The sequence below is a fragment of the Myotis nattereri genome (assembly GCF_964212035.1).
Source record: "Myotis nattereri genome assembly, chromosome: 8".
In the NCBI taxonomy this organism is placed as follows: domain Eukaryota; kingdom Metazoa; phylum Chordata; class Mammalia; order Chiroptera; family Vespertilionidae; genus Myotis; species Myotis nattereri.
In genome coordinates this window covers 18443050-18471005 of record NC_138083.1, presented here as the reverse complement: position 1 = coordinate 18471005, position 27956 = coordinate 18443050, and the positions used below count along the sequence as shown (strand labels likewise).

At 44.4% G+C, this 27956-nt stretch overlaps 2 protein-coding genes across 4 annotated transcripts in view; both read left to right on the top strand.

The window, feature by feature from the left end:
• Nucleotides 1-3129: 3129 nt before the first annotated feature.
• On the top strand, nt 3130-7252 carry SMIM26 (small integral membrane protein 26). 3 transcript variants are annotated; one of them, XR_013996293.1, is made up of 4 exons: nt 3130-3290; nt 5563-5613; nt 5716-5956; nt 6524-7252. XR_013996293.1 is itself a non-coding variant. In XM_081096769.1 (4 exons), exons 1-3 carry the CDS (start codon nt 3173-3175, stop codon nt 5868-5870), a joined length of 324 nt encoding a protein of 107 aa, XP_080952895.1. In that variant the 5' UTR covers nt 3152-3172; the 3' UTR covers nt 5871-5911; nt 6524-7252. The 3 variants fall into 3 exon arrangements, 2 of the variants coding, with proteins under 2 accessions (XP_080952894.1, XP_080952895.1); XM_081096769.1 differs by having other exon boundaries at nt 3152-3290; nt 5716-5911; XM_081096768.1 differs by lacking the exon at nt 6524-7252 and having other exon boundaries at nt 3131-3290; nt 5716-6037.
• Nucleotides 7253-20675: 13423 nt separating this feature from the next.
• The window catches only part of DTD1 (D-aminoacyl-tRNA deacylase 1), a 160632-nt gene continuing 153351 nt past the window's right edge, over nt 20676-27956 (top strand). Inside the window, exons 1-2 of the mRNA XM_081097223.1 lie at nt 20676-20766; nt 26361-26451. Of these exons, the coding sequence (XP_080953349.1) occupies nt 20724-20766; nt 26361-26451 (134 nt within the window). The 5' untranslated portion in view covers nt 20676-20723. The remainder of the gene's footprint in view (nt 20767-26360; nt 26452-27956) is intronic.

Sequence of the window (27956 nt, the reverse complement as noted above, 5' to 3'; positions counted from 1 at the left end):
TGGTTGAAGAGTAGAAACAAATATCCTTGTAGGACACGGGTGGAAAGGCCTTTAGTTTCTCTAGTTGGTAGTAAGGTAGTGAGTGAGAAGCTAAGAAGCTTTGTGTATATACACACTGGGTAGTGATTTAGGACTGCGGAAGTGTTGGGGCGACTGCCAGCTCAACCGCTAGGTGATCAATGACTCACCGTTTGTTTCTTCTTTCTCCTCCTAGATTATAATGTTTTTTCTATTTAATTTTTTTAACAAGAATATTCCTTATAATACAGCTATATGCATAGTTCATGGACAGGGCCAGTAGGTTAGTGAAGACCTAAAGGAGGGAGTGGGGAGGGGCTGGGAAAAGGAGAGTGGAGATGTGTGAAAGCGGGGAGGCCGGGGAGTGGGGGAAAGTTGGGGAGGGGGGAGGGGGGAGGGGAGGGGGGAGGGGAGGAGGAGGGAAAAAGAAAGTAAATGGGAGATATATGTGATGCTATCAACAATAAAAATACAGAACAACATAAACTGATGAACAGATCCAGACAGAGAAGCATGGATGAGACTGTCAGACCTCAGAGGGGAGGTAGGGGAGGATGCGGGTCAGGGGGAGAGATCAACCAAAGGACTTGTATGCATGCATATAAGCCTAACCAATGGACACAGACACGAGGGGGGTGAGGACATGAGTGGGGTGGAGGGGCAATCGGGGGATAAGGGCACGTATATAATACCTTAATCAATAAAGAAAAATGAAATGTTTTGAAAAAGAGCATTGGGAAATAGGACATTTGCAGAATCAAAAGTGGCAGTTAAGAAAAAATGAAACTATTCAAAATAGGTGACGAATTTGTATATGGTATAACAAGCCTTACAACTCAAATTACAGAGACAATCCAACTATATAAAAAAGGCAAACAACAGATTTCAACAAATATTCTTAATTCTTTTTTTTTTTAATATATATTTTATTGATTTTTTACAGAAAGGGAGAGGGATAGAGAGTTAGAAACATCAATCAGCTGCCTCCTGCACACTCCCTACTGGGGATGTGCCTGCAACCAAGGTACATGCCCTTGACCGGAATCAAACCTGGGATCCCTCAGTCTGTAGGCGGATACTCCATCCACTGAGCCAAACCAGTTAGGGCAATATTCTTAATTCTTGAATGCAAAATGAGCCTCCATACCTTTCTACTTACTTCCACCATCTGTGACTAAAGACAGCTAGGACATTATCAAAATTGTTTTTTTTGTTTTGTTTTGTTTTTTAAATATAGTTTATTGATTTTTCACAGAGAGGAAGGGAGAGAGACAGAGAGTCAGAAACATCGATGAGAAACACCGACCAGCTGTCTCCTGCACATCCCCCACTGGTGATGTGCCCGCAACCCAGGTACATGCCCTTGACCGGAATCAACCTGGGACCTTTCAGTCTGCAGGCGGAAGCTCCATCCACCGAGCCAAACCGGTTTTGGCAAAAGTGTTTTTTTTTAAAAAAATATATATATGCCTCATCCTCCGGGAATTCTCTTTGTTACTAATGTTGTGGCCCCACCCCACAACGAAACAGAATTTCCGGAGGATGAGGCCCAGAAATCAGGATTTTAAAAAGATTCCCAGGTGATTCTAATATGCAGCCAAGGTTGAGAACCACTGCTCTAGGTAGAAACATCAACGATGGCCGATAATCATTGATTGTCTGTCTCCTACACACCCTCTAGTGGGGGTTGAGCCCACACGAGGAACAAAATCCGAAGCAGAACCGACAATGTGACTGAAATATTTCCGCCCACAACGTGATGTGCTACCCTACCCACTCGGCCAAGCTCAGGATTAATCTTTTCTTTTAACCAGTTATAAATAAGCCTTGTCGAAACAAGGCCACCAAAAATTTTGGTTGCCTCCCAAAAAAAAAATTGGGAGAGAGAGAGATGGCCGTCAGCCTTGTAACGCACATCTCGGGTAAAAGCAACCCCTATTACATTGAAATGGCTACTTCCAGTGCTTGAATAAAAATTCCCAGCTTATTCGGTAAATAGAAGCTTCATATTCAGAACATATAATTGGAAGAAAATTTTAAGTTACTCCTTTTTTAATTTGGATTTACTCTTGAATATCATTTTTCCCGTCCTGCACTTGTGCTTACGTATATGCAAATTTTACTGTGGATTTTATTAGAAAAGTTGCTCATAAAATTCTGTCTAGGAAATATTCTTTCTTTTTTGGGGGGGCGGTATATTTTGTCCATGGGGCTAGCGGATTCCGGGGCGGGGGTGCCCGGATTCCGGGGCAGGGGGTGCCCGTGGGCTCAGGCCTCGGTGAGCCCCGTGGGTGGCGGGCGGGGCAGGCTCCTCCCAAGGAGGACCTTGCAAACCCTTCAAGATGGTGGCGGCCTCCGAGAGGGGCCGGGCGGCGGACGGGGGGTGCCTTGGGCAGTAGTAGAGCCTGTTTGGCCCGGAGAGCCCCACCGCCTGCCCCCCAGGCTCCCGCGCCGTCTTCCTGTCCCCCCCTCCTCCCCCCACACTCTCCCTCTCGCTCCCTTACTCTCACTTTCACTCCACACTCGCCGGCCGCCAGCTTCCTCCCTCTCCCCATATTTTATGTTTTGTGCTAAGAAACTTAAAAAGTCTTTATGCCAAGGTAGCAAAGATTTTCTCTATGGTTTTTTTTTGTTTATAGTTTTAGCTTTAAATTTCAGCCTATGATCCATTCATAGTTAAATTTGGGGTGTGTCAAAATATCAAAATATCACTTTCTAGACGAGGATGGGCAAAGTAGAAAGAGCCCCGACGGATTCGGAGGTATCGAAGAAAACGTTTCTGGAGCCATAACAGGAGCAGGAAGGGCCCGTGGTATCAGATGCTTAGAAATGGTTTGATTAAGGCTGGAAAGGACTATGGCAATTTATTGCGTGTCCACTCCGGCAAGCACATCAGTTTGCAAGCGGAAGTTTGCTCAGAGGTACTCATTTGGCAGGTCACTTGGCATGCGGCGTCTTGGTTCGAAGCAAGGCACCGGAAACAAAGCTCCTCCGCCTGAGCCCAATCGCCTGCGCGGCTCGCCGGACTACACGCCCCAGGATGCATCGGGGCCAGCTCCCTATTGGAGGAAGTGGCAGCGGTGGCGACGCGCCGACCGGAAGACCCGCCTACGCCCCGAGTCTCGAAGAAGACTTTCCTTCCTCCGGCGGCGCTATGCGTCCGGACCAGGCCTCGCTTTGGTACCGGCGCATGTCCTCTGTTTACGCTTTGGGCACCTGGACCCTGTTGGGCGCCTTGATTTTCTCCGGCCGCAAAAAGAGCAAACCATTAGGTACGGCTCTCCCGGAAGACCGTCCGCGGGGCATGCAGCCTTCCGTGGGGCTCGCGCAGGGGTCATAGGAGCAGCTTCGCTGGGCGCCAGCCCTAAATAGTCTACAAAACTTGGGAACGGTTGTTTAGAGCCATTCGGTTTAATGGAATCTGCCAGGAACTGCATTTTAAATGCTCTTACACAAATCTTATATTTTTGAGTGTGGCCGTTGCCTTATACTAAGAATTTGAAGAATCAATGTAACCTTAGAGATGGGAGTTTTCAGGCACTGGACACGGGTGCTTCTGAAACATTAGCCCTTTGTCGCGTTTGGCGAGCAATTTCAGCATTTATACCAGCTAAGGAATATTATTAAAATCTTACCAGAGCCCTAGCCGATTGGCTCCGTGGGTAGAGCAAAGGCCTGCGGACTGAAGGTCCCAGTTCATTTCTGGTCAAGGATTCGTGCTCGGTTTGCAGGCTCGGTCCCCAGTAGGGGGCGCGCGGGAGGCAGCCGGTCAATGATTCTCATCATTGATGTTTCTACCTCTCCCTTCCTCTCTGAAGTCAATAAAAAATATTTTAAAAAACCCTTACCAGAAAGGAACTACCTTAGCTTTAAAAATGTGCTTGGAAATCTGTACTGCTAATAGATGTCTGGTTGCTTGCGGCTGAATGGGAGGAGTGATAGCAAAGAGTATGGGGTTTATTTTTGTGGATGAAAATAGTGTAAAATTAATTGTGTAGGTTCCACAGATCTGCATGTACTGAAAGCCATTTAATGTTACATTTTATTTTACTGTATCGTTATTATTTTAATTTAAATTTTTTATTAATCCTCACCCAAGGATATTTTTCCATTGGATTTTAATTTATTTTTTAAATATATATACTTTCTTTTTTTATTGATTTTTTACAGAGAGGAAGGAAGAGAGATAGAGAGCCAGAAACATCAATGAGAGAGAAACATCGATCAGCTACCTCCTGCACATCTCCCACTGGGGATGTGCCCGCAACCCAGGTACATGCCCTTGACCAGAATCGAACCTGGGACCCCTCAGTCCGCAGGCCGACGCTCTATCCACTGAGCCAAACCGGTTTCGGCGAATTTTAATTTATTTTTTAAAAAAATATATTTTAGCCCTAACCGGTTTGGCTCAGTGGATAGAGCGTCGGCCTGCGGACTGAGGGGTCCCAGGTTCGATTCTGGTCAAGGGCATGTACCTGGGTTGCGGGCACATCCCCAGTGGGAGATGTGCAGGAGGCAGCTGATCGATGTTTCTCTCTCATTGATGTTTCTGGCTCTCTATCTCTCTTCCTTCCTCTCTGTAAAGAATCAATAAAATATATTTAAAATATATATATATATATATATATATATATATATATTTTATTGATTTCAGAGAGGAAGGGAGAGGGAGAGATAGGGAGAGAAACATTAGTGATGAGAATCATCAATTGGCTGCCTCCCTGTACCCCGTTCCCCACCCCCACCCCACTCCCCACCCCCCGCCCCCTCCCACCCACTGGGGATGGAGCCTGTAACCAGGGCATGTGTCCTGACTGGGAATCCAACTGTGACCTCCTGGTTCATTGGTCGAGGCTCAATCAATGAGTCACACCAGTTGGGCTTTTCACTGATTTTTAGAAAGAGTGGGAGGGAGGGGGAGAGACAGAAACATGGATGTGAGAGAGACACCTCCATTGGTTGCCTCCTGCGGCCAGGGAACCTGCAACCAAGCTACGTGTCTTTGACTGGAATCAAACCCCAGACCCTTCAGTCCACAGGCTGACGCTCTATCCACTGAGCCAAACCGGCTAGGGTTATTTATTATTATTTTTTAATCCTCACCCGAGGATATTTTTTCCATTGATTTTTAGGGTAGAAGGGAGGGAGGAGAGAGAAAAAAGACATCCATTGGTTGCTCCCGGACCACCAGGGCTGGGATCAAACCTGCAACCTAGGTAGGTGCCTTTGAGTGGGAGTTGAACCCAGACCCTTCAGTGCTGGGCAGGCGCTCTAACCATTTAACAACACTGGCCAGGGCAGCGTTACATTTTAAAGGAGTAATCGTATGATATGTTAAGTATCATCCAAGTATTGAGTGTAACCATTTCATTGTCTATAGTGGTCATGTTTTATTTATTTTTCTTTTTTACAGAAAGAAAATGGTGTCAGGAGTCTGATGGGGGTGGGAGTAATTCTTTATTTTACTTATAAGACTTTACTAATAGTTTACATGACTGTTATTTAAGTTAGAGTTAATAGTTCAGGTGATTTGTTTTTTTAAAGGTGATGAAGTAGAACAAAAAGATGTCTCAACATATGAAAGCCCTGAGTCAGGTAATTCTTATTTTGTTTTATTTCTAAGCCTTGACTAAATAATTTTAATGACTGCCCCTTAAGTTAAATGTTAATAATTCAGGTGTTCCATATTTTTTAAAGGTGATGAATTAGACCTAAGGAAGGAAATAACTGAGCCCCCGAAAGGGTTTTATGTGGAAACGATTGTCACATATAAAGAAGATTTTGTTCCAATGACTGACAAGATCCTCAACTATTGGAAATCATGGACTGGTGGCCCTGGACCAGAATCATGACTGACTGCTGGATTCCGAAAACCAGGACTTTGTTTCAGCATGTAAATGTGATAGATGCCTTGACTTCAATTTTACGTTTTTGAAAAGTATATACCTTTAATTTAATCTTTTATGTAAAATATGATCACTAATAATATGCAATAAATATTTCCTTGAGGAAAAGTAAACTTGCATATTCGGGAAGTGTGCCTGTATACTAGCGGTTCTCAACCTGTGGGTCGCGACCCCTTTGGCGGTCGAACGACCCTTTCACAGGGGTCGCCTAAGACCATCCTGCATGTCAGATATTTACATTATGATTCATAATAGTAGCAACATTACAGTTATGAAGTAGCAACGAAAATAATTTTATGGTTGGGTCACAACATAAGGAACTGTATTTAAAGGGCCAGAAGGTTGAGAACCACTGCTCTATACGTACATGAGGGAAGGGTTGAAGTGAAGTTTTACACGGAGCTTCCATATGCTTGCTTTCTGAAACTAGTTCATGAACTTTATATTTTATGTTGCTGTCAGACACGGCTTTAGTGGTCCGTTTAAGGTTAGGTTCAGCAAATCTCCATGTTCAGTATGGGATTTATAGCCCATCTTTGGATACTATTGGGTACTTGGTAAGAATGTTATGAATTAAATAGACTCTATCTGTTCTTTAGGACCAGAACAGGTATGGATTAAATCCCAACTGTGACTACCAATATTCTAGACACGGCGTACAAAGTTGGGACAACGTGGTTCCTGTCCGAGAGTGCCGCACTGGTCTCTTGATTGCAAGTAACAAGTGGGCTTAACTCAAGGGGTATTTATCAAAAGTTGTGTTTGGATACCTCAGAATTAAAGCAAATTACGTTGTAGGCCTTGGAAGTCCTGGCACCATGAACTGGAATGCAGCCAGCCACTCATTGAACCTGCCTGCCTCTGGCTAAAATAAATTCTAATAAATTCTTTTTGTTCTGATTTAGAGAGTGGAAGGGAGAGAAAGAGAAGAAAACACTGATTTGTTGTTCCACATTTTTAAAGGAAATATATTTTAATGATTTTTTACAGAGAGGAAGGGAGAGGGATAGAGAGTTAGAAACATCAGTGATGAGAAACATCGATCAGCTGCCTCCTGCACACTTCCCACTGGGGATGTGCCCACAACCCAGGTACATGCCCTTGACTGGAATTGAACCTGGGACCCTTCAGTCCACAGGCCAATGCTCTATCCACCAAGCCAAACCGGTTAGGGCTATTGTTCCACTTCTTTATGCAAGAATCATTGGTTGATACTTGTATATTCCCTGACTGGGGATTAAACCTACAACTTTTGTGTATTGGACTGATGCTCTAAACAACTGAGCTACCTGGCCAGGGCATCTAATAAACCTATAAATGTTTTCTACAAATTTGGACGTTCTTATGTCAACATAGGTGTACTTAGAAATGGTTTTCTAAGCCTGGTAATTTGGTAACTTGAAACTTTAAAGGTTTGCTAGCTAAATTAAATGATGGATATTCATTGAATGTCTAGACCAGGGGTCCTCAAACTTTTTAAACAGGGGGCCAGTTCACTGTCCCTCAGACCATTGGAGGGCCAGACTATAATTTTAAAAAAACTATGAACAAATTCCTATGCACACTGCACATATCTTATTTTGAAGTAAAAAAACAAAACTGGAACAAATACAATATTTGTATTTGCATGTGGCCCGCGGGCCGTAGTTTGAGGACCCCTGGTCTAGACCTTTTCCAAATATAATGAAGTACTGAAACATTTCTTATTGAATGTAGGTTTGCCTACTTTTTGCTTCTCACAGAGGAACTAAAGATAGTTGAGTCTCTTAGTTAACCTGTTTTGTGCCACATTAAACTGTGCTGTGAAGAAAATACTTTTAGAAATTATAAAATGTGTTTATAAATGGTATAACAGTTCACAATTGTTTATTCCTTAGTTATCACTAGAAATTAGGATTTTTTGTTTTGTTAATCCTCACCCAAGGATTTTTTTTTCCTATTGATTTTTAGAGAGTGGAAGGGGAGGGTAAAGACAGAGAAACTGATGTGAGAGAGACACATCGACTAGTTGCCTCCTGCACACGGCCTAACAGGCCGGGCATCGAGTCTGCAACCGCAGTACATGCCTTTGACCAGAATCAGACCTGAGACCCTTCAGTTCACCAGCCGACGCTCTAATCACTAAGCCAAACTGGCTAGGGCAGAAATCAGGATTTTTAAAGGTGAAGAATTCTAACATGTGTAAAGGTACAAAAATTAATAATAGAGAAAACAACTATGTATACAAGAAAAATAGGATATATTTGGCTTTAAAAAAAGGTATAAAACGGGGAAATATGTTTTCATTAAGGGAAATGAAGTAATTGTGTCCTGATATTTTCTGAATGGGTCAGAGAACAAGTTTACACACTAAAAAGGACACTGAAAATTGAAGGAAGTTTATGAAAAAGGAATCTTCAGGAAATAAATTTTATGAGTAGTGAAGCTGAATAAGATTGAAATAAATTTTCCCGGCTGGCATGGCTCAGTGTTTGAGCATTGACCCATGAAGAGGTCCGGGGTTCAATTCCCTGTTGGGGCACATGCGGGATTGTGGCTTGATCCCCAATAGGGGGCATGCAGGAGGCTCGATCCCCAGTAGGGGGAGTGCAGGAGTCAGCTGATGGATGTCTCTTACCGATGTTTCTATCTCGCTATCCCTCTTCCTCTCTCTAAAAAAAATCAACATTTAAAAAAAAAGATTGAAATAAATGTAAGTGAATTTAAATATCAAAAGCAATCTGATGTAAATTTAGAGTTTGATTTTCTCTCTCTGCTAAAAAGAACAAAATTTTATTAGATTATTGGTCTACTGATATTTTGAAAATTTTTTCTGTCTAGAAAGCAAAGAAATGTGTTTTATCAAAATAAGTTTCTGTGTTTTATGTTGTTTGAATCAGGTCCTTGATTACCTAAGAAAACTGAATCTCCTTAATAGTTGGAACCACGCTTTTTATTTTTATTTTTTTGTGGAGAGCGCTACAATGTTTCGACAGGTTCAAGCTTTGGACTAATGAGAGGGCACAGTCCTCTCGTGGCCACATGCAAGTCCCAGCTTGGAGGGCAGAGCCTTCCCAGCACAATTATAGCCAACAGCTATAGTTGTGAGTTTGAACCTGTGGTCCGAACACGTGGCCCCACCTGCCTGAGTGATGTGGGCTTGATAGAGTTCAGGTGTATGTAATTGAGTAGGATCAAAACCCACGAGAGCCCTGACTGGTCTGGCTCAGTGGAGAGCGTCGGCCTTCGGACTGAAGGGTCCCAGGTTCGATTCCAGTCAAGGGCCTGTACCTTGGTTGCGGGCACATCCTCAATAGGAGGTGTGCAGGAGGCAGCTGATGAGTGTTTCTCTCTCATCAATGTTTCTAACTCTCTATCTCTCTCCCTTCCTCTCTGTAAAAAAAAAAATCAATAAAATATATTTTTAAAAAAACCCCAGGAGAATGCGGTAAACATCTTGACCACACCCTTACTTTGCCTCGTGGCATCTGCTATAAAATAAAGACACGGCTTGTGGCTTGTAGTCTGTGGCACTGACTCTCCATTAGAGAGGACAGCGTCCCACCCAGACCCAGCTTTCTTCTTTTGTCTGTCTTTTCTCCATCCTTCACTGCCCCCTCTCAGGGTCACTGAACCTGGCTGAGCTAGCATGGCAAAATAAGGCGCCCTGGGGCTGAGTATGCTATAGCCGTGCCAGCTCGGCACAATTTTTTAAAAATGTTTTTATTGATTTCAGAGAGGAAGGCAGAGGGGGAGAGAGAGAAACATCAATGATGACAATCACTGATCGTCTGCCTCCTGCATGCCCCCTATTGGGGGATTGAGCCCACAACCTGGGCATGTGCTCTGACCGGGAATCCAGAATTGAACTATGACCTTCTGGTTCATAGGTCGACGCTCAAATACTGAGCCACATCAGCCAGGCAGGAACTACGCTTTTAAAAAAATTTTTGGGCCGAACCGGTTTGGCTCAGTGGATAGAGCGTTGACCTGCGGACTGAAAGGTCCCAGGTTCAATTCCGATCAAGGGCATGTACCTGGGTTGCAGGCACATCCCCAGTAGGGGGTGTGCAGGAGGCGGCAGGCACATCCCCAGTAGGGGGTGTGCAGGAGGCGGCTGATCGATGTTTCTAACTCTCTCTCCCTTCCTCTCTGTAAAAAAATCAATAAAATATATTTTAAAAAATAAAAAATAAAAAAAAAATAAAAAAATTTTTGGATTTATTGGGGTGACACAGGTTAACACAATTATACAGGCTTCAGGTGCACAATTCCACAACACATCATCTGTACGCTTTATTATATATGTACCACCCCAAGTTAAGTCTCCATCCATCACCATTTACCCCCCTATATCCTCTTCCATTCCCCTCTCTCCACCCCCCAATCACCACACTGTTGTCCATGCGAAAGAACTAAGTTTTGCTAAAAATTATGTAAGGTACTGAATTTGTCTTTGAAATTTCTTATCGTCACTTCAGTTAAATGACTAATTAAGTACTGCTTCATAATGACACTGATCCTATTTAGTCAAATGTCCAAACCTTTTGAGATATTTTAATAATCCTCCCACTTTCAAAATAAAGAGTCTTGACCTGGATGGGGGAGAGGGGGCTGCGCAGTCCCGGTCCCAGTGCTGCCCCTTCCGCAGAGGCAGCGGCGAGGGCCCGGTCCTGGCGCCAGGTCTCCGCAGAGGCTGGAGGGGTGCGACCTGCTGTGCCTCAACCTCCCCCAGCTCCTCCCCCAGCTGGCCAGCACTAAGAATCGAGGGCTGAGGGCCAATAGCCTAGTGGCTGGCAGTGGCAGCAGCAGTGGGGTGATGGGGGCAGCGCCTTCCTATGATCACCCGGTCGCCTCCTGCAGAGGGGTGCGGGCCTAAGCTGTCAGTAGGACATCGCCTGAGGCCTCCCAAACTGTGAGAGGGGCCAGGCCGGGCTGAGGGACCCCCTCCCCCCAGTGCACGAATTTTCATGCACTGGGCCTCTAGTCCTATATAATAAAAGCCTAATATGCTAAGTTTCTAGTCGTATGGTCATCCATTCAACCAATCAAAGCATAATATGCTAATGATATGCTAAGGCTGCTCAACTCGCTATGACATGCACTGACCACCAGGGGGCAGAAACTCCGACTGGTAGGTTAGCTTGCTGCTGAGGTCCAGCTGATCGAGACTGAGCGAGACAGGCCAACATGCCCTGGAGCCCTCCTGCGGTCCCTCCCTGCTGGCCAACCTCCCCCATCCCTCCCCAGCCCTGATCGTGCACCAGTGGGGTCTCTCAGCCTGGCCTGTGCCCTCTCACAATCCGGGACCCCTCGGGGGGTGTTGGAGAGCTGGTTTTGGCCTGATCCCACAGGCCACCCCACTGGTGCAAGGATTCAAAAAATAGAAATACATATTTTTTTAATTGATTAGGGTATTACATGTGTCCTTATCCCCCCATCGCTTCCACCCCGACCCCCGCAACTCATGCCCTCACCCCCCTGGTGCCTGCGTCCATTGGTTAGGCTTATATGCATGCATACAAGTCCTTTGGTTGATCTCTTCCCCTTACCCCCACCCTCCCCTACTTTCCCTCTGAGGTTTGACGGTCTGATTGATGCTTCTCTGTCTCTGGATCTGTTCATCAGTTTATGATGTTCTGTATTTTTATTGTTGGTGGCATCACATATATCTCCCACTTACTCCCCCCCTCCCTTTTAAATCCCTCCACTCTCCTCTTCCCAGCCCCTCCCCACTCCCTCCTTTAGGTCTTCACCAACCTACTGGCCCTGTCCATGAACTATGCACGTAAGTATATTATAAGGAATACTCTTGTTAAAAAAATAAAATAGAAAAATATATATACTACTAGCAGCCTGGTGCATGAAATTTGTGCACTTACGGGGGTCCCTCAGCCCAGCCTGTGCCCTCTCGCAGTCTGGGAGCCCTCAGGGGATGTCCAACTGCTGGCTTAAGCCCGCTCCCCGCAGTCAGACATCCTTAGGGCTACTCTGGAGGTGGGAGAGGCTCCTGCCACCGCCACTGTGCTCGCCAGCTGTAAGCCCAGCTCAGGGCTTCTGGCTGAGCGGTGCTCCCCCTGTGGGAGCGCACTGACCACCAGGGGGCAGCTCCTGAATTGAGCATCTGCCCCCTGGTAGTGTATGTCATAGCAACTGGTTGTTCCACCATTTGGTCGATTTGCATATTAGCCTTTTATTATATAGGATGGGAGGTCAGAGGGGAGGGGGATGGACATAGACAAAAGTGTGGTGATGGCCAGAGGTGGGGGGACTGGGTGGAGGAGGGTAAAGGGGGACAAATGGGAGACCTCTATAATAGTGTCAACAGTAGAATTAAAACAATAATGATATACACTACACTATACACCTATCAGGGGAAAAGAGATACATTATGAACTATGAATTTATTACTTTTATAAAATTTAAAAAGAAAGAATTTTGTCCAGAAATGAGTGTTGTTGAAAGGCTTTTTATTTTTATTTTTATGGTAAAGCTAAGAAAGCGTCAGAGCCCCTGTGAGGGCTGGATTCGTCCTGGGGAAGAGAGCAAGCAAGTTGCAACCAGCAGCATTTTGGATAACCTGCCTGAAATGATTTAAAAGAGAAAGGGACAGATTCCCCAGGCTTACAGTTACTTGTAACTTATTTTCTTATTCTAAATAAAGTCATTGTTGAACCTCATTAAAAAAATCCCCCCCCCCCCCCAAAAATTAGTCCTTCAGGTTCAGCAAACTTTAGGCCTCACAAAACCTGTGTTAGTCCCTGAGGGTTGGGGTCCCCAAAGGAGTTGGGATCCATTCATTATATTTATTTGCTTCATTTAATTCTTGTTCTAGAACAGTGGTTCTCAACCTTCCTAATGCGCGACCCTTTAATACAGATCCTCATGTTGTGGTGACCCCCAATCATAAAATTATTTTCCTTGCTACTTCATAACTGTAATGTTGCTACTGTTATGAATCGTAATGTAAATATCTGATATGCAGGATGTATTTTCATTGTTACAAATTGAACATAAAGCATAGTGATTAATCACAAAAACAACATGTAATTATATATGTGTTTTCCGATGGTCTTAGGCGACCCCTGTGAAAGGGTCGTTCGACCCCCAAAGGGGTCGCGACCCACAGGTTGAGAACCGCTGTTCTAGAGGGAGTGTGAGGACAGTTTTGTACTCAGTAATTTTTATAACAAGAATTGTGTTGGAACCTGCTCCTTCTTCGGCTGTTTACGGTTTACCTTACCGGGAACTCACAGACTTTAGGCCCTTTGACCACAGGGACAGAGCTGTATTGTTCCTATAATACAGGCACAAAGTTAATACAACTTTTATAAATATTTGTTGGAGAAACAGATAAATTTCAGTGCCACGAGGCATCACTGTTCCTTCTGCTCCATCTCTTTACTGAGGCCTTTGTGCAAAGCCTACGGCTGAGGGGATGCGCGGGGAGAGTGGAGTCAAGATGCTCTTTCCAAGCCCCAGATTCCATACGTGGATTTTACACAGACCAGCGGTTCTCAACCTGTGGGCCGCGACCCCTTTGGGGGTCCAACGACCCTTTCACAGGGGTCGCCTAAGACCATCGGAAAACACATACGTAATTACATATTGTTTTTGTGAGTCATCACTATGCTTTAGTTGTGTTCAATGTGTAACAATGAAATTGGGGGTCACCACAACATGAGGAACTGTATTAAAGGGTCGCGGCATCAGGAAGGTTGAGAACCACTGCAGTAGGTGCATTTCTGAATGACATTTTGAATTGGGGGTATTAGGTTTTGCTAATATCCACTCCCTTTACTCACAGAGCTTATTTTTAACGATGTTGAGACGTTTCGTACTAGGAGGTGTTAATACCTTGCTTATTTCCAGCATCTCTGCGCATCCTTCCTGGGGTGAAGTGAGGCTGCCTGGGGTCTGCTTACACCGGCACCCGCACGAAGCCCGGCTCCACAATGAGAACGGCACCCCGCGTGTGGTTAGATGGCTGCTGGACGGAAAACCGTTTCTTTTGGGCCCTTGGCTCCCACAGTTCCCGCTGCACCCAGAGGCGGGGTCTGACCCTCCCTGACCTCTTCGTCATGGCAACCGCGAGGCGTCTCCCGCCTGAGGTCTGGGCAGGCGGCCGGGCCGGGCGCCGACCTCCCCAAGATGGCGGCAACCCCGGCGGACGCGCGTCAGGGGCGGGTCCCGCCGGCAGAGGCGGGGCAGCGGGGAGCTCTGGGGCGGCCGGCTGAACCCGGCGGACTCGCACCGGCAGCTTCCCTGCTCCCCTCCTCTCCCCCGGCCGGCGGGCTGATGGCTGAGGGGAGCGGCAGCCGCTGGCGAGACCGGGTGCGGGCTCGCGAGGGTAGGGAGCCCGAGCGCCGGAGCGGGCACTTCTTCCCCGGCTTTCCGAGGGTGTTGGGGGGAAGACGCGCCCCAGCCTCTGCGCAGGAACAGAGCTGGAGAGGAGGGAGGCTGCCCCCGCCCCCACGGCTGGGTGGGACGTCGCGGGGGTGGGGCTGTGGACCCCTAGCCCGGACCCACCCTCCCAGGGGCGGGGCCCCGGCCCAGGTGCGGCCGAGGCCGCTGGACTCTTGGGGGCGGCAAGAAGCGGGTGGCGAGAGGAGGTGGAGAAGCTACTCCGGGCTGCCGCTCCGGGTTGAGAGAAATTGTTACGAACTTTTACTCTGTTCTTTAAACACCGTTATCAACAAGCCTTGTCGAAACAAGGCCACCAAAAATTTTGGTTGCCTCCCAAAAAAAAAATTGGGAGAGAGAGAGATGCCTGTCACCCTTGTAACGCACACTTCGGGTAAAAGCAACTCCCATTGCACTGACGGTGGCTAGTTTCAGTGTTTGAATAAAAATTTCCAGCTTACTCTGTAAATAGCAGTCTCATTTTCAGAACATATAAATGGAAGAAAATTTTAAGTTACTCCTTTTTCAGCTTGAATGTACCCGAATATCACTTCCCCCCCCCCCGTCTAGCCTCATTTACATATATGCAAATTTTACTGTGGCGGTTTACTAGTTCTAAAGTAAGTGGTAAACTTCCAGGGTATATTATAAAGGTAAACGATGGCTGTAAATTAAGTGACTAGTCCATGGGCCACGAAGTTTCAATCGCACTGTACGTGCATGCCCACACATGGTATTTCGTGGAAGAGCCACATTGAAGGGGCCAAAGAGCCGCAGGTGGCTCGCGAGCTGCCTTTTGCCGACCATAGGACTCTATGGGAAACCCAGGTTGGGCCACTTGATTCTTTCAGGCTCCTGTCAAACCCCATTTTTTTCTTTTCTCTTATTGCATTTCTTCATCACCATAGTACTTTTCTGTTGTTGTTAAGCCTCACGTAAGGGTACACATCTATGACAGAGACACACTGATGTGAGAGACACACATTGACAGGTTGCCTCCTGCACTCGCCCTGACCCTGGCCGGGGATCGAACTTGCCACCGAGGTACTGCCCTTGACTGGAATCAGGTGGATAGTCCACGGGCTGACGTTCTTTCCACTGAGCCAGACCAGCTGGGGCCACCATAGTACTTTTATTTATTTATTTTTAATATGTTTTATTGATTTTTTACAGAGAGGAAGGGAGAGGGAAAGAGAGTGAGAAACATCGATGAGAGAGAAACATCGACCAGCTGCCTCCTGCACACTCCTTACTGGGGATGTGCCCGCAACCCAGGTACATGCCCTTGACCGGAATCGAACCTGGGACCCTTCAGTCCACAGGCTAACGCTCTGTCCACTGAGCCACACCGGTTAGGGCCACCATAGTACTTTTAAACTGGACTTTATTCAACTGCTATTTAGTATGGGTTATCAATATGCTCCTGGTGTACGTTTCCCAGATGGGTTGAAGGCTTCCCCTACTGAGAGGCTGATACCGCCCTAACCGGTTTGCCTCAGTGGATGGAGGGTCGGCCTGTAGACTCAAGGGTCCCAGGTTCGATTCCGGTCAAGGGCATGTACCTTGGTTGCGGGCACATACCCAGTAGGGAGTGTGCAGGAGGCAGCTGATCGACATTTCTCTCTCATCGATGTTTCTCTCTATCCCCCTCGATTCTTCTCCATAAAAAATCAAAATATATTAAAAAAAAAAAAAAAAGGCTGATACCCTCACAGTGGCAAAGACAGTGTTTGAAAATGTATTTCCCACTTAGTGTATGCCTTCAACAAACTGAGAAAATCATATGAACTTTTAAAAAAATATATTGATCTTAGAGAGATAGAGGAAGGGAGAGAGAGAGAGAGATAGAAATATCAGTGATGAGAAAGAGACAGGGATCGGCTGCCCCCTGCAAGCCCCCTACTGGGGATTGAGCCCACAACTCAGGCATGTGCCCTGACCCGAATCAAACCGGGGACCTCTTCGTTCATGGGTCGACACTAGCCGGGCATAAATCATAATGAACTTTTTTTTTTTTTAATATATTTTATTGATTTTTTTTACAGAGAGGAAGGGAGAGAGAAACATCGATCAGCTGCCTCCTACACATCTCCTACTGGGGATGTGCCTGCAACCCAGGTACATGCCCTTGACTGGAATCGAACTGGGACCCTTCAGTCCGCAGGCCGACACTTTATCCACTGAGCCAAACCGGTTTTGGCTCATAATGAACTTTGATGGCAGACTCGAACACTTGGAATTATCACTGACCCTATCACTCAATTATCAGGCAAGATTGAGAGAACTGATGGGAAAACGGATTCAAGCAGAAATTTCAGTTAGATGGGGCTGAATGAACTGATGAGAATGGTTACAATATTTATAAATTTTTGTTTGAAATATTGCTGGATTGTTTTTTCAGATATAAGAAAACAATTTTCTAAAGCTAGCTATGACTTAGAGCAATTTGGTAAACTATACCTTTGTAAACAGACTAGAAACATTTGTCCTTTTCTCTTTACTTGATTCCTCTAGAATTCGGAAACTCTCAGTGGGTGTTCTTATTTTCATGGCAATATTGTTATTTGCATAAGTTCAATAAAAATCTGTTCGCCTCATAACAGAAGACAGTTGGAAACTAGTTATGTATCAAGGATTTGATTGGAATGCCATATTTGACTCAGATATGACTAGACAGCTTTAAAATTGACTGATGGAAGCCAATAAAAACCCTTTGAAATATTGGCATAGTACCTTGCTTACCTAAGTCATCAGCAGCCTTAGGAGGTGAGTCAAGAATGTCATTTCCTGGCAGGTACAGAAGCTTCAGGATATTTTGAGGAGTTTGAGGAAAGAGGAACTCACCCAAATCTGTACTATTGCAGGCAAGGTCTGGTGGCAAGTTCTTGCCATGGCTTTTCTGGCCCCAAGAGGCCTTTTTAAGTTCAATCTGAAGATTTATTTTTTTATTTTTTTTTATTTTTAATATATTTTATTGATTTTTTACAGAGAGGAAGGGAGAGAGAGAGAGAGTTAGAAACATCGATGAGAGAGAAACATTGATCAGCTGCCTCCTGCACATCTCCTACTGGGGATATGCCCGCAACCCAGGTACATGCCCTTGACCGGAATCGAACCTGGGACCTTTCAGTCCACAGGCCGACGCTCTATCCACTGAGCCAAACCGGTTTCGGCCTGAAGATTTCTTATGGAAAATTTCAGCACAGCATTGTTAAGAGCCTTTCTGCTTAATGACTACTTTTGCTGAACTTATATAAATAATCAGGCCAAGTTTATTGAAATTACTTATTTTGCAAAATAAATTAGACTTAACCTGGCTATCTTCGGTAAAAATAATTATTTTAGAGGGAAAAATTATGTTTCAATAGAAATTACAATATACCTTTGTGGATATTATATTCTAATGCTGTTCATTATTTTTTGAGTTTTTTTGTTTTCTTCTTGTAAATGGACTGGATCTTCAATTATCCTAGGTTCCTCCAACATCTGCCTATGACTTTCCAAACGAATGTTTCCAATTTTTCTTTCATTCTTTGACTTGGAATCATTGGGAACTGAAACTGCCCTTTTCCCAAGGCCATGTAAGCTGAAGATGGAGAACTTGATAATAGAGTTCAGAGAAATCACCACAACAGTTCCTATATAGACAGTCATTCTGCCTATTACAGAAAGATCACCAGAGACATTCATACTGCAGACCAGGAGAATCTATCAGACTGTAACTACCTGTCCTCACTCAATCTGAAGATGATTCGAGACATATTTAGAAATCTTCTCAACTGCTTGCCTTCATAACTCAGAAACAGATTATAGTCTGCTTTTTAAAAAAAATATATATTTTCTTGATTTTTTACAGAGAGGAAGGGAGAGGGATAGAGAGAAACATTGATCAGCTGCCTCCTGCACACCCCCTACTGGGGATGTGCCCGCAACCAAGGTACATGCCCTTGACCGGAATCGAACCTGGGACCCTTGAGTCCGCAGGCCGATGCTCTATCTACTGACCCAAATCGGTTAGGACTATAGTCTGCTTTTTTCTTTTGTTTCCATAGAGATGCTTTTTATTAAATACCAGCACTGTCCTTGCATCATAGGCTTAATTTTAGGAGCCCACTGGCATCACTGCCTCCTGAAATGAGATACAACTGTTTACCTGAACTGAACTTTTCTCAAGAGTGAGGCTATTGCCCTAGCAGCTAGGGCCTAGCTGGTTTGGCTCAGTGGATAGAGCGTCAGCCTGCTGACTGAAGGGTCCCGGGTTCGATTCCGGTCAAGGGCACGGGCCCAAGTGGCAGGCTCAATCCCCGGTGGGGAGCATGCAGGAGGCAGCTGATCAGTGTTTCTCTCTCTCCTTCTTCCTTTCTCTCAGAAATCAATAAATATATATATATATATTTTAAAAAAAGACTATTAACACCATTCTGGAATGTGAAACTTCCAGGGTTAGGAAGGAACTGTGGGGGTTCAGCATGTATTTGTGGCATGTGGATTGTTTTTGAGCTAAAGGCAGCTTTAGCTGTGGGCTCCTGAGAAACTTCTACCCTGCAAATACTTAGAAGAACTTGGATTGGGGGTTTTGCCCGTGAGAAGAGGTTATTATCTAGAGGGCAGGGCAAATTACTAATTAGTTAGTAAACCTGCTCTCTCTGCAATGACTCTTTGAATCCCCAAGGCACCTTACCTCATCGCTACCTCAGAATGTCTGATATACCCCTTCTCCCTTTCTGTCTTCGAACCTGTCATGCATGCGGGGTCTCTGACTCTTGTATGTATGCGTGGTTCCCATAACTGTGTATGAATTAAATTTGGTTGTTTTCTCTTGTTAATCTGACTCATCTCTATTCGGTTATTAATTAGACCAGCTGAAAGAACCTTGAGGGTAGAGGAAAGTTTCTCCCTTCCCACACAGATTACAAATTTTTGGCAGAAATGCAACAAAACTGATGTTGTGTCTTTCTCAGTGCAATATCAGGGAGCATATAATGTTTTCCTCATTACTGGTGAGGTTAACTTTGGCCACTTAAGATAATTTAGTGTGTAGTGTTGACATTCAAGCAAATTAATTTGTATTCTTTCCTGGCCAAATGACTTTCCTTGTTCTTTATTTGAATGCTTCCTCTTGTAGGAGGAGAAAAAGTTTCCCTCAACATTCGTAGGGTCCCTGGGTGGGTCTGAAAATCAAACTGATAAAGACAGATGAAATGGAGAAAAGCAAAGACATTTATTTGTTTTACACGTGACTGCATTGATCAGTACATGACATGGGAGTCTTCATAAGGAAATAGTGCCCTGAAGAGACAGTTAGGCTGGAGCATTTTTATGCTAAGTTTGATTAAGTGTGGGCAGTTGTGGAGGAATAAGTAATAGGAGGTAACTGTCATAAATTGGGGGAGACCTAGCAAGGCCGGTTTGTTCTTCCTCCAAGCATAGGGATGGTACCTCTCACATGAGGTGTTTCCGACCTGGTCCAGGGCAGAAGGGTCAGGGAAAGGTCTGAGTGGCTTTCCCGCTTCTGTTTTCTCAGATTCCAGCTTTAAATATTCAATATGCCAGGTGCTATGTTTTGGGGTAGCTTGTCCTGAAGCTCATCATTCTACACCCACCAATGCTATTAGAGGGCGGTGAGAAGAAGCCACATTGAGAGGAACTTATTTTCATCAGTGATAATAATTTGTTAGGGTGATACCTTGTATAGTCCTTTGCAGCTTCCTAAGCACTTTTGCATCGTCTATTTTATTTAAAATATCCTAATAACCCTCTGGGGGGGATGGGGTGAGCTAGTACTTGAATTAGAGGAAGAATTAGAATTACAGAATTACAGTATACATCTCTGTATTGCCATGATAGGGTTAAGTCAAAGGAATGCTTAAATAGTTAAATGGCTATTTTAGGCAGCGACTCCTGTCTGCTTTCGGAGAAGCCACTGAGTCAGGAAGACAGGGGAGAAACAATTTGGGAGGATACTGGGGCGGAGGGATGGCAAAGAGGAAGAGGGGACACAATTAGAATTAGGATTCTGGACACAGCTGGGATTTAGGAATGCTGTCTCCTGGGCCTGGGGAAGTGAGAGGAAACGGGCAGAAACTGGTCTGGGCAGAGTTGAGTCTGAGCGCTGGTTGGGGGGTCGGGGGTGGTTGGGGGGATCCCAGCGGCGAGTGGAGCCCGACCGAGAATGGGGCGGGTCCTATCCCTGGATCGGACGGGTCACAGCGAGGCCACAGGTGGGCGTGGCCGGCAGGGCGGGACCAACCTACGGGAGGGCGTGGCCGACATCCGCCGGCGGTCCCCAACCTGGCCTGCCAGGGCCGCGGGGCGCACTTCCTAGTGTCGCCGGTAGAGGGCGCAGGCCGCGGAGCCGCTCGCAGAGCCGGGAAGCCGGGAGGAGCGGGCGCAGCCCCACTCGCCCCAGCCGCCGCCATGAGAGCCGTGGTGCAGCGCGTCACCCGGGCCAGCGTCACAGGTCAGTCGGGCGGGGCCGGGCCGGGAGGAGCCGCCCCTGACCCCGCGCCCGCAGTCCCGGCCGCCCCCGCCGCTGTTTCCCCGCACGGTCCCCGGGCCGCTCTGTCCCCTGCGGCCCATGCGCGAGCTCGGACCCTGGCCGGGCTCGGGGCACCGCCACGGCCCCAGATCGCTGTCCTTGTGCCTGGGGGGCCCAGCGCGTCCCTGGCTGTAGGGTCTTCTCTTTGGGTTCAGGATAAACACACCTTATGATTCTTTTTATTTCGGTCCTGAGCACAGAGCGGCAGAACCTCCGGGCACCCCCGTGGCCCGTTGTTCAGTGGAGTGTTGCACAAACACGTAGGGAGCATTTCTGGAGCAAGAACATCCTCCTTTTCAACATTCTGTTTTAAATCCACCCCTTCCCCCAGTTTCTACACGTCTTATTTTTTATGGAGCTTGACTCCCAGTAAAATGCACAGATGCGAGGAGCGGTTTGTTCCTGTGGATGAGCTCTGACAATTGCGGACACCCACGTGAGCAGCCCCGGGCCAGCTCCAGAGCGTTTCCTGTCGCAGCACATCCTCTTCTCCCGCGCAGGACCCTGCAGGAATGGGGTCAGGACCTAAGGAATTCAGGGCGAAATGTTTCTCTTTCCCACCAATTTCTTGTGCGCCACGCCACCCAACCATTAGTCATCACTTGATCACTGTAGTCCCGTGGTTCTCAACCTTGGCTGCACGTTAGAATCACCTGGGAATCTTTTAAAAATCCTGACTTCTGGGCCTCATCCTCCGGAAATTCTGTTTCTTTGTTACCGGGTGGGGCCACAACATTAGTAACAAACAGAATTTCCGGAGGATGAGGCCCAGAAGTCAGGATTTTTAAAAGATTCCCAGGTGATTCTAATGTGCAGCCAAGGTTGAGAACCACTGCGTAGTCTAATTTGTACAGTGATTGCTGCTAACCGGGTCCAGATGATTCATGTAGATGATGTAGGCGTTTTAAAAACTCAAACCAAGATAATACAGATATTTTTTAAAAAATTTAATGAATAATTTTAGATTTGTTATAGCCTTTTCTACTTTTATTGGCAGAATTATAATATTTCAGTCCAGGTATTCTCCAAGTCAGTCTATATACCAAATATGTGCTCTTGTGTCTGCAAAAATATAAATCTCAAAATAAAACAACAAAATTCCCTAAAGAAACAACCAAATCCAGCAAAACTATATACAGGTGTTTAGATCTAAGATTCAGTTTTTCAACTCTGCCTAATGATTTCTAAGCTCTTCTGGTAACTGGTTTTGGATATAGCTCTGGAGTAATAGGGAATAGAATAACACAGGGATTTATGGAATTTTAAAACAATTTTTAAAGATTTCAGTTAATACTTAAAGTCACTAACCTAGGATAATTCATAGATGAAAAGGTTTTTTGCTTTATGTGGTCATCATCAACAATGACTGAACTTTGGAGAATTTCAGTTTTGATATTTTCTCTCTTGAATTTTCCATTCTGGAATATTGAAAACATGTATTCTGTGAGATTTGCTGAATAGTTTGAGTGATTTTAGTTGACTATTTAAATTATATATTTTTAGTTAAAAACAAACAAATAAACCTACCTGCTATTAAAAAGACAAGTGTGAATTGTGGGAAGGTGTTAATAAAAAGGAATTCTCTCAGTGCTAGAGGGAATTTGGGGTTAGCCAGGCCTTCTGGTTGAATTGTAATGGAAAGAGATTTTTTGTTTCCTTAAAAATGTGACTGGCTCCACCGAAATGTGCCTGTAAGTTAATGACATTTCATTTCAGGAGTCTAAAATGTCACTTCCAATGTTATGGTTGGGACAGAGTACACTATTAGGAGTCATATCTTATGTGACAGACTCACTTTATGAGATTGGCAGGCAAATTTTGTTGTTTTAGCGTGGTTATTGTGATAATCTAATTTAAAAAGCTTGGTTATGAAACATTTCAAGCATATTCATTTGGTTAAACAGGTGAATAGTACGTAATCCCCATGTCCTGTCACTCAGCTTTAGCAACTAAAATCTGAACAGAATCATAGAGCATTGGGAAGAGGATCTAAAATTGATGGGCTTTAATGTGTTAATTTGGGGTGATGAACCTCAAAGAAGAGGTTCATGGGTGATGCCACTTGTACATGGAGAAACTGACCAAACATCTCAGATCTTTTCTAGTCTGGTTACCTTTTGTCTAAAATTCTCACATTTTAAAATTTGGAAATCCCTTTGTCTATAATAAAAGGCCCCTTTGAATCTCCTAATTCTTCTATTTGTTCCAGGAGGAGGGGCAAACTGGTCTAAAATAAGAGAGCAAACTGTCATATATAGACTTTGGGACATTTGTTTCTTATGGAGACAATACTACATTGTAAAAATGTTGAAGCTTCAGAAAAGTGACTTGAATCACTTCAACTAATGATTCTACTTTTAAAAATCTACTCTAGGAGATCATCCTAATGATAGAAACCATTTTAGAGGGATAAGAAGGCAGAGTACAGAGGATTTTTAGGGCAGTGAAATGACTCATTGAGATACTATAATGGTGCATACATGTCATTATATATGTCTTTGTCCAAATCCAAAGCACCAGAGTGAACCCCAATGTCAACTGTGGACATTGGATGATTATGGTGTTTCATTGTAGGCTTATCAGTTATAACAAATGTATACCTGTGGTGGTTAGTCAGTCCATTGCATGGAATGCAACTGTTCTACTGGATGGGATGCAACTGTTAAAAGATGTTTAGGAAAAGCTTATAACATGGAAAAATCCTAATGCAATGTTAAGAAAAAAGACGAGACACAATTTATATACAATATTTATAATAATATTTTTCTTCCTGTTTCTTATATTTTCCAATTTTTCTATAATGCATCTTTACTTTAATGGTGGATATAGCTCAATAGTCATTATTTTTTTATTTTATTTTATTTTAAAAAATATTTTTATTGATTTTGGAGAGGAAGGGAGAGGGAGAGAGAGATAGAAACATCAATGATGAAAGAGAATCATTGATCAGCTGCCTCCTGCACACCCCACACTGGGGATCGAACCCGCAACCTGGGCATGTGCCCTGACCGGGAATCGAACCGTGACCTCCTAGTTCATAGGTTGACGCTCAACCGCTGAGCCATGCCGGCCGGGCATTAGTCATTATTTATTTTATTTTTTTGTCATTTTTATTTTCTTTTTAAAAAAATATATACTTTATTGATTTTTTACAGAGAGGAAGGAAGAGGGATAGAGAGTTAGAAACATCGATGAGAGAGAAATATCGATCAGCTGCCTCCTGCACACCCCCCCACTGGGGATGTGCCCGCAACCAAGGTACATGCCCTTGACCGGAATCGAACCTGCGACCCTTCAGTCCGCAGGCTGACGCTCCATCCACTGAGCCAAACCGGTTAGGGCTAGTCTTTATCTTACAGTCTATTTTGTCTGGTGTAAGTATTGCTAACCCAGCTTTATTTTTTTCACTTTCATTTTTATGAACTATCTTTTTCCAGCCCTTTACTTTCAGTCTGTGTGTGTCTTTCAATCTGAGTAAGTCTCTTGTAGGCAGCATATCTAAGGGTCTTACTTTCTTATCCATTTAGCCACCCTGCGTCTTTTGATTGGAACATTTTTTTATTGATTAAGGTATTACATATGTGTCCTTATCCTCCCATCGCCCCCCCCCCTCCCAATCATGCCCTCACCCCCCTGGTGTCTATGTCCATTGGTGATTGGAACATTTAATCCGTTTACATTTAAAGTAATTATTGATACATATATTTATTGTCATTTTATTATTCATAAAAAGGATGAAATCTAGCCATCTGCAACATCATGGATGGACCTAGGGTACTGTGCTGAGTTAAATAAGTCAGACAGAGAAAAACAATGCCATATGATTTCACTTACATGTGGAATCTAAAAAACAAAACAAACAAACAAGCAGACCAGAAACAGACTCATAGATATAAAGAACATTTTGATGGTTGCCAGAGGGATGGGGGTTGGAGGAATGGATGAAAAAGGTGAAGGGATTAAGAAGTACAAAATTGTAGTTACAGAATAATCATGGGGGTGTAAGTACAGTATAAGGAGTACAGTCAGTAATATTGTGTAACTATGTATAGTGTCAGATAGGTACTAGATTTATCAGGGCGATCACTTTGTAAGTTATATAAATGTCTAATCACAAGGTTATACACTTGAAACTAATGTAATATTGTATGTCAACTGTAATTGAAAAATAAAAAAATTATTGAAATAGAAAAAAAGAAAATACTATTTATTTATTTTTTAAAATATATTTTTATTGATTTCAGAGAGGAAAGGAGAGAGAGAGAGAGAGATAGAAAGATCAATGATGAGAGAGAATCATTGATCGGCTGCCTCCTGCATATCCCCTACTGGGGATTGAACCTGAAACCAGGCATATGCCCTGTCAAGGAATCGATCTGTGTGACCTCCTGGTTCATAGGTTGATGCTTAACCACTGAGCCACGCTGGCCTGGCTTTGTCAGGTATATTTATAGATACTATTATCCAACAGAAGCAAACAAGAAAATGGCAGAGTTGCCTCTCTTCTAATTGGAACATTAGGTCAGTACATGATAAAAGTAAAAAAACAGCCCTGACTGGTTTGGCTCAGTGGATAGAGCGTCGGCCTGTGGACTGAAAGGTCCCAGGTTCGATTCCGGCCAAGTGCATGTACCTTGGTTGCGGCCACATCCACAGTAGATGATGTGCAGGAGGCAGCTGATCGATGTTTCTCTCTCATCGATGTTTCTAACTCTCTATCCCTCTCTCTTCCTCTCTGTGAAAAATCAATAAAATATATTTAAAATAATAGTTTGCTGATTTGAAACTTAACTTTTAAAGCATGGTTTTTGTGTATAATATACACATATATATGTATATATATGTATGTATCTCGTTCAAAGGCTGTTAAATCGCGTTGTTTACCCATATCTTCAGAAAAAATCACTTCTACTGTCATGGTAAACAACCTGCTTTCCTATTTATAATGGTCTGGCCCTCTAGCAACTTCAACACGAAATTATAGCTAATTTGCCTACAAACGTCAGGTGGTCATAATAATCTGGCCACTCAGTGTATTTCTCTTTTCTGAAGTAAGTAGAAAAATTATTTTATAACATGTGTTTTCCATTTTGTGCTATGTATTGTGTTACCAGATTTGCTGATTCCAAGACAAGCAGGCATCTCTTGAGAATTAATATAGCTGAGCTGGGTTCTTTGGGCAGGAAAACTTCTGTTTTTATAGATTGGCAAACTCCATCATAGAAAGTTTCAGGTGTCTCAGCCAAGGTCACACAGATGAAAATGTGGCCCTAAAATCCTGCTTAGTGGTTGTTCACTTTAGAGCACATTCATTCCAGATAAAAAATCAGAATGGACATAAATTAGGACTGTCTTACTGCATTTACATAACTCCTTTCATTTTTGAATACCTGCCGACTTTGCCAAAGAAGTTATAAGAAGTACGTGTGATATTTGAACATTCCTGTGGCTGTTTAAAAGTGTTTCATGGCACCTATTTGGTTCTGAGTCTTTTTTCTCTTTTGTTTCCTTTCTAGTTGGAGAAGAGCAGATAAGTGCCATTGGACGGGGCATCTGTGTGTTGCTGGGCATTTCTCTGGAAGATACACAGAAGGAACTGGAGCACATGTAAGATGGGAATTTCTCTTTGTTTGCTTTTTGAAAACAAAAACCAAAGTCATTGCTCTTTGTTTTTTAATCCTCACCCGAGTATATTTTTCCACTGATTTTTAGAGAGAGTGGATGAGAGAGGGAAAGCAGAGAGAAATATCTGTGTGAGAGAAATACATCGATTGGTTGCCTCTTGCACACGCCCTGACCAGGGCCCGGGGTGGGGAAGGAGCTGCAACAGAGGTACATGTTCTTTATTTTTTTAAAGGGGAGAATGATGATTTATTTATTTAAAAATATATTTTATTGATTTTTTTTACAGAGAGGAAGGGAGAGGGATAGAGAGTTACAAACACTGGTGAGAGAGAAACATCGATCAGCTGCCTCCTGCACACTCCCTACTGGGGATGTGCCCGCAACCAAGGTACATGCCCTTGACTGGAATCGAACCTGGGACCCTTGAGTCCACAGGCTGACGCTCTATCCACTGAGCCAAACCGGTTAGGGAGAGGTACATGTTCTTGACTGGAATCGAACCCAGGACCTTTCTGTCCATAGGCTGATGTGTTATCCACTGAGCCAAACTGGCTAGGGCTAAGTCATTGCTCTTGAATTGAATATGTGGTAGTTGTATCCTACTAGAGCCCCGGTGCACGAATTCATGCACAGGTGAGGTCCTTCTGCCTGGCCAGCAACCGGGGGCTGGTTGGGGCCCTCTCGCCCAGCCCCGATTAGGGCCGATGGGGGCTGGCCAGCCGGGGAGGGACCACGGGAGGGCTCCAGGTTGTGTTTGGCCCTCTTGCCCAGTCTCAATTGGCTGAACCCCAGCAGCAAGCTAACCTACTGGTCAGAACGTCTGCCCCCTGGTGGTCAGTGCACATCATAGTGACTGGTTGAGCGGTTGACTGAACGGTGACCGATCAGTCGGAATTTAGCATATTACGCTTTTATTATATAGGATTATATATAGGATATATGTGCACGCACATACACATACTAGGAACTTCAATCGTATTTTGTTCTTATAAAGTGAGCCTGTTACTTTTATCAGTTTGACATTCGATGTAGTATGGTTATCTTCGTGTTTCAGATGAGGAGACGAGGAAGAGTAACCTGTCAAATGTCACCCACTAAGTGAGCAGCAGAGCAGGAGTACCACTTAGCTTCTATCCCTATTTGCTGCTACTTCTGTGAACTCTTCTCTTAATTAAAAACTGAACCTCTTTTTTTTTAAATTTATTTTTATTGATTTCAGAGAGGAGAGGAGATGGAAAGATAGAAACATCAGTGATGAGAGAGAATCATTGATCAGCTGCCTCCTGCACACCCCCCCAATGGGGATTGAGCCCACTATCTAGGCATGTGTCCTTGATCGGAATCAAACCTGGGACCCTTCAGTCCACAGGCCATGGATCTATCCACTGAGCCAGATCAGCTAGGACTGAGCCTCTTTTCTTATGAATGGCTTCTGTTTTATAATTTGAGCAATATGATGTGGTCCTGTTAATGCATTTTTTAAATGC

Excerpts from the sequence above, each read along its gene's own strand:
- SMIM26 (XM_081096769.1), top strand. The coding sequence starts at position 3,173 with ATGCGTCCGGACCAGGCCTCGCTTTGGTACCGGCGCATGTCCTCTGTT. Across the intron at positions 3,291-5,562 it reads CAAAAAGAGCAAACCATTAG|GTGATGAAGTAGAACAAAAA; the intron begins GTACGGCTCTCC and ends GTTTTTTTAAAG. Across the intron at positions 5,614-5,715 it reads ATATGAAAGCCCTGAGTCAG|GTGATGAATTAGACCTAAGG; the intron begins GTAATTCTTATT and ends TATTTTTTAAAG.